The following is an 11,920-nucleotide window of genomic DNA, read 5'->3' as shown; positions in this document are numbered from 1 at the left end:
GTAAGGTTGAATCATTTAGAGTTGAATCATTTAGAAGATCAGATCATTGGGCATAAAAACAATGGAGTGATGACAAGAAGAAGAAGATAAGCAGCTAATGAGGTATGTTTACTTTTTTTATTTGAACCGGTATCAGTAACTGAAGCATGTAAAGATGAATGTTGGATGAAAGCTATGGACAAAGAATTAGATCAGATAGAAAAGGATAACATATGGACTTTAGTTCCTCGGCCTAAAAATAAGAATGTTATTGGAACTAAATGGGTTTTTAGGAATAAATTAAATGAAGATGGACAAGTAGTGAGGAATAAAACTAGATTGGTTTGTAAGGGATATTCTCATAAGGAAGGAATTGATTATGGTGAAACATTTGCACCTGTAGCTAGGATTGAAGCTGTAAGACTATTTCTTGCCTATGCTACACATAAAAACTACAAGGTTTATCAGATGGATGTTAAGTGTGTTTTTCTAAATGGGGATCTTGATGAGGAAGTTTATTTTGAGAAACCTGATGGTTTTTCACTTTCAGGTGATAAAAACATGGTTTACAGGTTAAAGAAAGCCCTATATGGATTGAAACAAGCACCTAGAGCTTAGTATGCAAGGTTGGACAAATATCTTTCAAAGCTTGGTTTGACTAAAGGTAATGCTGACATTAATCTATATTATAAAGTCACTAATAATGATATATTGATTATTGAGGTATTTGTTGATGACATCATTTTTGGAGGTGAAGATAAGTTGTGCATGGAATTTTCTAACAATATGGAGAATGAATTTTAGATGTTTATGATTGGGGAAATGAAATTTTTCTTAGGTTTGCAGATTACTCAGATTGATAAAGCTATTTTCATTTGTCAAACTAAGTATGCTAGAGAGATGTTGAAGAAATTTGGTATGGAAAATTCTAAACCGATTAGTACTCATATGATTACAAGTGAGAAATTGACAAAGAAAGATAAATCTGCACTGGTAAATCCTACAAGATACAAGTCTATGATTGGAGGTCTGCTATATTTTGACTCAGACTAGACTAGATATAATGAATGCAGTTTGCATTGCATCAAGATATCAAAGTGATCCTAGAAAAAATCATGAGAGTGTGGTGAAAAGGATTTTTAGATACTTACAAGGAACATCTGAATATGGTTTGTGGAACCCTAAAGATGATGACTTTACTTTATGTGTATATATAGATGCAAATTGGGCAGGTGATGTTGATGACCAAAAAAGTACTTCCGATGGAGCTTTCTTTCTTAGAAAGAAACTTATTTCATGGATCAACAAGAAATAGTCATGTACTTCTTTATCTACTATTGATGCTAATAACTATACACAATTTCTATGGATGAATCAAGTGTTAAAGGACATAAAAGTGCATTGCAATGGACTAGTAGTTATTCACTGTGATAACTCTGCTGCTACAGACATATCAAAGAATCTGGTATTTCACTCTAAGACAAAGCACATATCTATCAAGTACAACTTTTTGAAGGAGAATGTGGAAGAAAATGAAGTTAGACTGGTTTATGTGAACACTAAAGAGCAGATTGTAGACATCTTCACTAAGCCTTTGCCTAACGAATCATTTGAGTACCTCAAAGACAGATTAGGGGTTTCTGCCCCTCTGGAAAAAAATTGATTGATGCTATTTGACATCAGTCCGATATGCATTATTAGAGATATTATTCATTCTGAATTGATGTGGTGATGCTGCTACTCAGGGGGAGTAGTTAGTCTTGTGATTCAGTGGTTAATGATTTTGTTTTGATATTTATATCAGATCTTTGGCATTGATGTCAAAGGGGGGGATATATTCATGTGAAAAACTTTAGGAGATATATACATTAGGGGGATAAATTTGCAAGACTTAACTGAGATACCATCTACAGGGAGAGTGTGGATCAGAACTTCATTGCTATATCCTTGTATGGGAGATTTGTTTGGCATTTCTTGGCACTTGGATGTTTTTCACATCTAGTGTTGCCATTAATGCCAAAGGGGGAGATTGTTGGCAATTTGGAGGAATTGATTATGTGTTGCATTGATTTTTTGTCATTGATGTCAACACTAGCTGCTTTGCTTGTTTAGTGGTATCCTTTTGGTCCCGGTAGGTTGAATTGTTTTTGGCTAGTAAGAACATGATAATCTGACATACTCTAGTATGCTTTGTCTTATGGAATTGGCTTAGATATGCTATTCATGCTACTCAAATACATTTTCAGTCAGTTGGTTTTGATTTGATGATCGGATACTATCTTATATGTTGGTAAGCCTGGTTTGTTGATCCGGTGAGGGTTTCACCGACAAAGCTTTGTTGAAGATCTTTTGATGTTATGCATAAGTAGTGTTGGTGTGGCTTCTAATAGAGATTAAGAATGTTGATGGTGATCATGTTCGAGACTTGGCTGATTGGGATCATTTCTTTAGCGTGTGTGGACCTAAATTGGGTCTGGTTCAATCTAGGTTATGAACTGGCTTAATGTAACCTGTTGTTGGGACTTCTCGATATGTTTTCAGGATGGCTTATGGGTTGGATGATATTTGTTTGGTCTTAGGCCGACATGTTTTATAATTATGTAATTGGTTTTATTGTCTGGTGGCTAACCTAATTGTTTATGGTCAAGGGTTTGCATATATATATATATATATATATATATATGTAAGATCTCATTGTAGAGGATGATGAGGGTATGCAAGCGAATAGTGTAATAATCATTCATGTAGAGGATTTAGTCGATCATAGGTGATCGAGTTGGGTTTATGTGAGAGGTTTCATTCCTCCGGTATTGAGCTTAATTGGAACTGTACTCAGGCGTTGGAGATGCTATCATTATAGTTCATACTTCCTTCCGGATTGTAGTTTGGATTTTTATGTAGTCAGTGAGACTCCTTTTGTAATGAGTAGTGTGCTCTAGGCTGTTGGCCTTCCTGCAAGTGCAGGCCCTTCAATTTGTAATCACATACTTACTGTAGAAGTATTATCTGACTGTGGGTAGGCTTCCCACTATGGTTTTTCCCTTTACCGGATTTTCCACATACAAATCTTGGTGTCATGTAGATGGTATCTATTCTCTAATTGTTTCTTATCCTTAATTGGTATATCTGATATGTTAGTAATTGGTTTATATATTCCGATATTGATCTTATGTGTTCCGGTATTAAAGTTTTAATTGCTTAAGATTTTGGTAATCTGGTGACAATTGATTCACCTCCTCCCTCTCAATTGTCTTCTGATTATTTGAACTGTCTAATAGTTAAGATTTTGCAGAGAGGACCTCGCTTTGATACCAATTGCTAGATAGATCTGATGCCAGGAGTAAACTGAGAGGGGGGGTGAATTATTTTACTATCATAAATCAGAACTAATGCATATCAAAACCAATAAACTGGAGCACAAAGAAACCAACACAAGGAGGGATAGAACATGAAAAAATAGTTCACACAACACCAATATTTTGACGTGGAAAACCTGGTAAAGGGAAAAACGACAGTGGGAAACCCTACCCACAATCATATAATACTTTTGCGGCAGTATGTGAAATTACAATGGGGATTGCACTTGCAATCAGGCCAACCACCTAGAGCTCATTACTCATCACAAAATGGAGTCTCACTGACTAACAAAACATTAGATTACAATCCGAAAAGAATGAACTGTGAAAGTAGCATCTCCTAATGCTTGATACAATTTTAGTTAAGCACATATGTCTGCCATACAATACAAAAACCTTAGCCGAATGATATATCACTTGTTCACACATAAACCTTCCTCTAATAATGTAGACATAACACTCAATCCCATTGATCCACTGATATTTGAATTACATGAATAAGTCACCTATAAATACATATCATCAACCTTATTGACAAGGTCGACTAAACCCCAAACCCATAATAACAAAAATTACATTACACGGCATCACCAGACCAATATTATGATTTACATTACATAACATGGACCTAAATCAAGTAACCAAACAATTTCATCCACCAGAAATTCTGCTAAGACCAAAATCCAACATGCTTTACCAACCAATAGAAACCCTTAGTGAAGTAACACAAAAAGTCTAACCAGATCCAAATATGACCACCATAACATCACGCCACCCAATGCAAAGTCACCAAACACTCAGAATATGATCAAGAAGCACCTTCAACATGATAGAAATTGATTTCATAAGCCAGACAAAAATTGTCTGACCAAAATATCAAATATCACTTATCGGTAAAGCTAACCAATACCGGAAAATACCAACCGGGAACATAAGTGATAGTTATTGGATCACCAAAATATGAACCATCAGAATATGGAAAACAAATAACCATCCAAAGTAAGCATCCAAAACCGATTCCAAAGATCTAATCATACTGGATCAAAATCATAGCCAAAACCAAGATGATCACCAAGACTAACCGAGATAGGTCCAACCAAGATAGCCTCCAACTGGGATATAGTATTGACATCAATGACAACACTTAACCAAATCTAGCATATTGCCAACATAGCGGTCCTAAAAATACTTAAGGAGAGAGAGAGAGAGAGGGCTCCTAAAAAGACAAGGATCTAGAGAGAGATGGGGGTCCTAAATAGACTTAAGGGGAGAGAGAGAGGTCCTAAAAAGACAAGGATATATATATATATATACAGAGAGATAGAGAGAGAGAGAGAGAGAGAGAGAGAGAGAGAGAGTAAATTCAAACAAGATTATTTTTAATGTACTGATTTCAAATGTTTTCTAATCTAGAGAGAGGTCCTAAGAAGAGATCTAGAGAGAGAGGTCCTAAAAAGACTTAAAGATCTAGAGAGAGGGAGAGGGGGGTCCTAATTTAGAGAGAGAGTAAATTCAAACACGTTTATTTTTAATGCGCCAATTCCTAAAAAGACTTAAGGATCTAGAGAGAGTGTGTGTAAAAAGATTTAAGGATCTAGAGAGAGTGTGTGTAAAAAGACTTAAGGATCTAGGAGAGAGGGAGAGAGGGGTCCTAATTTAAATAGAGACAGAGAGAGAGTAAATTCAAACAATTTTATTTTTAATGCACCAATTCCAAATGTTTTCTAATCTAAGATAGCATGTAAACACACTCAACTAGTTAAAAATTTAATAATAACTAGGATAAAATAATTAAATAAATAATAAATATTTATTTAATCAAATAAGGACAATTTTAGGTACATGATAAATGTAAAATTAAATGGAATTTAAGTAAAGATGCATACATGCTCGATATCTTTGCATTATTCGTTCTCGATATCTTTGTTCCTTCTAAAATGAATACTTTGTGAAGTCTTATTTGCCCTTGTCTTTTTATTTTCCATGTCCTTCCTTTGAAATTATGACCCTTCAAAATTTCACACAAATAAAAATCACCTTAAAATGCCTTCTCTCACAAAAAATGTGAATTAATTTTCTATTTTATTTTTATAAAAATAAGAAAAAACATCTATATTTATATGAAAAACATTAATTAAAAAAAACATTGTCGACCCTGTGTTTGTACGAACGTCGAAAGTTAAAATAAGCCAAACGTGTTCATACGAATAGGGGTTCGATTGAAGGGTATAGGATTCGCTCAAACCCCCTTTGTTCGAAGGGGTGTTTGATTGAACCCCCTTTCTATGCATCTCTCCCCTAATCTCTGCAATTTTTTACAGATTTTTAGCCTTCAAACCTCCGGTTGAAGGCTCAAATGAAACAATCTTGACAACCCACAATGCAGGATGGTAGCCCTCGAATCAAGCTTTCCAAGGACTATATTTTTATTACATATTGAGTTTATCATGAACTTTTTATTTATTTTCCTAAACATAGGTTTTTCACTGAACATCAACTTCTGTATTTAACGCATTTGGAAAAATAGTAAACTAATTCACAAAAATTCTAAAAAATATCTATGCCCTAGGTAGTGATGTCCTCTTTCCAACCAAAAATATATAAAATTGAATTTCAATTATACATAAGTTATGAGTTCAAACGTACACCTATGTCTAAATTATAATTAGTTCAACTTCAAAACTTAATAAAATAAAAAAATATTCAACATATCATTATGAAACCAATTGCATGCCTTAGGTATTGATTTTACAAACCTAAATTCGAAAGAATCAAGTTTTGTCATTTTTAGAAGAAAAAAAGTTATCCATTACGGAATGCACATCACTCTTTAAAAATGTTGTTTGTTGTTAAAAACTACTTATCAAAGGAGAAGGAAAAAAGAATACAAATTGATTCAAAAAAAATTGAAAAGATTAAATTTAGAAGTTGTAGACAAAATGTCACAAATCGCTAGTTTACATCATCTTCAAATTCCTAATGGTTTAGCAATTATAGGTGTCTAAATGTGAAGGTTTTTTCAAAATGTTCATTTTAGTGTCAAAGTTGGCCAAAAAAAGTGTAACCCACTATTGTGGGATCACCCAAATTTTTATTTAACAATAAAATGACAAATGGAGACTGGTATGCCTTAGTGAGGATTAAATCTTCACCTAGGTCGAATGCAATAGGTTGAGAAAGTTGATATATGTGTGATGGATGACTATTCAAGCTTCGAGTCCATACCTGAAAGCCAATTTGAGGTGGAAGTAAATGCAAAAAATGCTAAAGAAAATAGAAATGCATAGCAAAATGGACAAGCAAATGACAATGATAACTAGCATTTACCTATGTAGGTGGGAATAAAGTCGAGGTGTCGAAGACCTAGGGTGTAGCCAATGTCGAAATGGAAGGAAGATTGGTGTTTGAAGTGAGCATGTTTTGGAGCAAAACGTTAACTGCAGAGACCCCAAGCAAACACATTCTAGTGCCTAATGTCTAGAAGAGTCGAGAAGACATGGAATGAAAGGAAAGAAAGTTGGCTTAATTGGTGAGGAGGCAGGAGCATTCAATGAAGGTATGCTTGAGATTTGCACACAATGTGGTGGATGTAAGGAGAAGGGGCGCAAAGATAATGGCATTGCTAGGAAGAGTGTAGAGTGACGACGGTTGATAAAAGATTGGAAATTGGATTAAATGGTAGCATGGTGATGGCATGCCACATGGTCACAAAGTCCACTTTGAACGATGCACCACATGCTATGGGGGTAGGCATACGCACGCAATGTCCACCACACCAAATTGACAACTTAGACGAATTATCGTGTTACACAGAACATATATGCTTTAAAAAATTAGAATAACATGTAGAAATAAAAAAATTGACTTGATGCCACGTGGACCTCCGAAATTAAGATGCACAAATAAGCCCCATCCCTTATAAGACATCTACATACATTTATCTCGATCACAAAATGACGTGATGTTTAATTTACCTACTCACTCTAAAAACCCATATTTTTCCTTTCCACATATCTTGACTTGACTGATGGATAAATTACCTAAATGAGTGTGTTTTCAACTTATGAATTTGCCACGACGAAAGGAATAATTGTAGTCTTAAATAATGGAAGGAACTTTCCGGTGACCCAGTAGGAAAACGATATAAAATACACGGTGATTGTAGCACAAAAAATCCATTGGGAGGGAGGTTGTCGCGTAGAGTAAAGTGACACATGCTTCACGCCTCTCCGAGTAAACAATACGAGTAAAGGAAAAAGGAACGCGCTGATTTGAGCGTCTAGAAAAAAACAGTATATTATTATTATAGTTTCTACTCCTCCTCCTACAGTGAGTGCGGTCAGACAGCTAAGCAAGTTCAGCGAAAGAGAAGGCGGCGACTGGATCATAACTAATCTCGGCTCTATTCTCTCTTCTCTCTTCTTCACAGGGACTAAACCAGTCAACCCCCTCTCTCCTGTGAATACATTTTTCTCATCACTATCCAGGAAATCTTGAGGAAACTGCCTGAGATTTTCTCTGTGTTGGGCTACTTATAGGGCCTCCTCTTAACCCATTTTGCTTACCAGTCGGTGTCTTTCAGCGCCTGGCATTCCTCTTCCTAGTCTCTTTTTGCCTTCATTCATGGACCCATTTCAGAATGTTTACCCCGAAGACATTCAATTCAATTTCTACTTCCCTGATGAAAGTTTGGAGTCCCTGCTGTGGGACAATACCAGTCAGTCCTTTGATGGGTGGGCCAAAGAAGAGACTTGGACCCAGTTCCTAGACATTAATAAGAGTGAGGGATCGGTTGTAGTGGAGAAATCACAGGGTGTTCATACCCATTCAGAAATACCATGTGTTTCTGAGACTTCGGATGAGAGTGGGAACAACAAACTGTGTGAGGGGGAGAATGTGGTTGTGTAAGTAATAAGTATCCATTTTTGTTCCATTTGGGCAATGTTTGAAGGTTTTGTCACAGGTTTGTGATCTTTGTGTGATTTTTGTGCAGTGAGAGTAAGAGCAAAAAGAGGAAGAGGAGCATGGAAAGAGGGCCAATGTTTGTTTTCAATACCAGATCCCCAACTGATAAACTGGATGATGGCTATAAATGGAGGAAATATGGGAAGAAAACCATTAAAAGTAGCCCACATCAGAGGTGTGCTGTTTGCTGCATCTTTCGATATAGAATACCTTATGGAGAGTTAGTGTGTGTTTGGTGCTCCATCTTTAGATATAGAAAACCATTGGAGAGTGAGACTTTACTGTGCTATTACTGAATGTTTTGTGCTCCAATAGATTGAATTACTGTGTGCTAATACTAAAATCTTTTACATTTCATTTGATTGCATCCAAAGGCTAAATATATACAGACATGAAATTTAAACAGTTTTATACTTCTGAATTTGTTAATGAAATTTTTTTCTCTCATCAACATTTGGGATCATTGTCTATTTTCTCATGGATTATAGAATATGATCTAAAATGTTGGTGATAGAAAAAACTTACATTGTCAAATCCAAAGAAATTGTCAAGATTAAATATATAGTTATTTGAGGATTATAGAAATGAAAATTTTCACAATTCTATACTTCTGAGTTTGATTATGAAAGTTTCTTTCCTTCCTCCATCAATATATCAGATCATTTTCGGATTTCCCTTTTCTAGCTATTTCATTTTGATGATGAATTATAGAATATGATCTAAAATGTTGAAGAGAGAAAAAAACTTACACAGTTTCTTTCCTCTATCAACATATCAGATCATTTTCGGATTTCCCTTCTCTAGCTATTTCATTTTGATGATGAATTATAGAATATGATCCAAAATGTTGAAGAGAAAAAAAAACTTACACAGTCAAATCCAAAAATATTACCAAGGCTAAATATATATTTAAGGATTACAAAAATGAAGTTTTCAGAGTTCTATACTTTTGAATTTGATTATGAAAGTTTTTTTCCTTAATCAACATTTCAGATAATTTTCTTCATTACAGTTTCAGACCATACTCCATTTTCTCTTCTCTAACTATTTCATTCTGATGATGGATCATAGAATATGAACAGAAATGTAATAAGAGACAAAGAATTTACATAGTCACCTTGAACAAACATGAATTTACAAATTACAATTACTTCAATATAGATTTTATTAACTAAAATGGCAGAATGTATTAGGGTTTACAAGTTCTTTGGAGTTGGAACAGGTCACTCTAGTTTTGTTCTGTATTTGTTTCTGCAATTTTTTGATTATTCATAGATGATTAGTTAGGCTTGATCAATTGTTTCGATTAATTGTCATTGTTTCGTATGATTATTTCTAGATCAGATTGTGTGAGAGTTTTTTTTGGGGAATCTTTTAAAACTAAAATTAGTTTGTGTGAAAACTTTCTGACAATTTTCAGGAGCTACTACATGTGCTCTGATAGCAATTGCATGGTGAAGAAGAGGGTAGAACGGGATCCCAGAGACCGGGAAGTGGTGATAACGAGCTATGAAGGGAAGCATAATCATGAAAGCCCATGCCCACTGCCGATCTATTGCATTGGGAAACCCTTGATTGTTCAGCAGTCAGGTTCCAGGCGTTCCATACTGATTGTCAATACTGGGTTATAATCTTAGATCTTTTGACCACCCCATAATGACATTGGCAGTTAACCACATAGGTCAGTTGATGTATTTTCTGTTTCTGCACAGAAAGTTGAGAAAGAAACAAGTTTAGCAGGCTTGAATAGCCCAATTCTAGAGGTTTCAAATTTAACACATGTAATGTGTTGCAGCAATAAAGATTTTGTAATAATTTATAATAGAGACTAGTTTCCGTGTTCAGTTATCTCTCCAAATAAAGTTGAATGTTCTTTCTTGCATAATATATATTGTTGAAGATTCTTTTAAATATAAAAAATTATGGTTGTTCGTTTGTTCTTTTTAATCTTATATTCTAAGTTTAATTAGATATTAATATTGTTTATTTTTATCTTTGATTTATGTCTTAAGCTTAACATGATAAGTGTAAACATGGATTTTACTATTTTAAAATTTATTTTAGATAAGACTTCTGTGAAATGTCCACATACTTTATATAAAAGTGTATTCAATTTTCTTTTTAATTATATCTTTTCTAATGAAATTATTATATATGTTCTTATGTTTGATACCATTATGAAACACATAAGCTGTCAACCTTGATTCATTTCAAATCATTAAATTTTTTCCAAGTAAAGTATTTGATATGATGTAGAAGTTGGTGCAATATGTTGTATGTTATTTAAAGATAATGAAATGATTGATTCCTCCATCTCTAGACTATCTTCATGTCAAGATAAAAGCATGCCTTGACTTACCTTTTTTTTTTTCATTATTATCATCTGAACCTATTCTTTAAAGCAATTGTAGCCAATATTGATGCAAAAGGAATTTGAACATATCCAATTACTATTTGTATATCAATCCACTATCTTTAAAGCAATTGTAGAAAATATTGATGCAAAAGTAATTTAAACCTATCTACTTACTATTTGTAAATCAATCCATTATCTTTAAAGCAATTGTAGCAAATATCGATGCAAAAGTATCTAAAGTGTCATGTCACTAGTAACAATAAAACAAAAAAAATCATTGCAATTTTTATCTTTTCAAGGTGCAACACTATATTTTCAACTGCAAGAGGCAATCTACACTTCAAATATTGAAATTCAATTATTTTTCATCTTATTTGGATGTACCCCTTTGGTTGAAATCCTTTTAAGGCACCATTTGACACTTGTATGTACACTTCTTCATGACGCCTTCTAGAAGTTGAAGAGTAAAACAAATCTCATAAATATGCTTTGGATGTTGGCCTCTTACACATGTTATTTATTTAATTTACATGTTTGAGCTCCATTTCTAAGCCTTTGTCTCAAATTGAGATGCCCATGTGGAAGGGAGTTACTTGTGAGGAAGAATCTTGCATGCACAACTTTCTTGATGGTGACTACGTGGAGGTTACATTTGACTCATTGACTTTATGTTGTCCTCTTGAAGAGTGCAATCATATTTAGAAGAAAATACTTTAGATGGTTCAATTAAAATTTAACTCTTGAATTCAAACATCAACCCTCTGTGGAATTATGAGACATTTGTAGGGAGATGCATTTGGTAGTTAAATTGTAGATAGATTTGACTAGATTCTTCTAGCTAGGTATCATACTTGAAAAGGCAATAAATAAAAGGAGAATGAAGTTGATTTTGGTTATCTTCCCAAAAGTTTACTAGTATGTTGAATGTGGAGAAAAACTTTGAAGAATTCATTTCTAAGTTGGAATCTCAAGGGTGGATTTTGGTTCAAAATAGTGTTGATATATGATACTTTGTGTCGAATGGTGACACCTCATTTCCATGCTATTCGTTCTATCTCATTTTATGAGTCAGTAGGTCTCTTGTTATATATAAATGTAAATTGTGTAAGAAAATTCTCTACCAAAATTCCATATTGAGATATGATGTAAACAAGGATATCTATGAAATCAATAGTTTTCTTGTATGTTGGTGTCTAGTTTTGGGCTCATTAATTAGAATATATTTAATTTTGCCTTTGATTATTATTTTATTTATAATACTAGA

At 34.0% G+C, this 11,920-nt stretch overlaps 1 protein-coding gene across 1 annotated transcript; it reads left to right on the top strand.

Annotated features, from left to right (window-relative positions):
* Positions 1-7,667: 7,667 nt before the first annotated feature.
* Positions 7,668-10,144, top strand: LOC131065260 (probable WRKY transcription factor 50). The gene is made up of 3 exons (XM_057999732.2): positions 7,668-8,239; positions 8,329-8,475; positions 9,721-10,144. Exons 1-3 carry the CDS (start codon positions 7,959-7,961, stop codon positions 9,929-9,931), a joined length of 639 nt encoding a protein of 212 aa, XP_057855715.2. The 5' UTR covers positions 7,668-7,958; the 3' UTR covers positions 9,932-10,144.
* The last annotated feature ends 1,776 nt before the right edge of the window (positions 10,145-11,920 follow it).

The sequence above is a fragment of the Cryptomeria japonica genome, chromosome 2 (assembly GCF_030272615.1).
Source record: "Cryptomeria japonica chromosome 2, Sugi_1.0, whole genome shotgun sequence".
Classification (NCBI taxonomy): Eukaryota; Viridiplantae; Streptophyta; class Pinopsida; order Cupressales; family Cupressaceae; genus Cryptomeria; species Cryptomeria japonica.
This window is presented reverse-complemented; position numbering and strand designations above follow the sequence as displayed.

Bases quoted from the DNA above. Each gene is read 5' to 3' on its own strand.
- LOC131065260 (XM_057999732.2), top strand. From the start codon at position 7,959: ATGGACCCATTTCAGAATGTTTACCCCGAAGACATTCAATTCAATTTC. The intron at 8,240-8,328 runs GTAAGTAATAAG...ATTTTTGTGCAG, and splicing joins GAGGGGGAGAATGTGGTTGT to TGAGAGTAAGAGCAAAAAGA. The intron at 8,476-9,720 runs GTGTGCTGTTTG...GACAATTTTCAG, and splicing joins AAAAGTAGCCCACATCAGAG to GAGCTACTACATGTGCTCTG.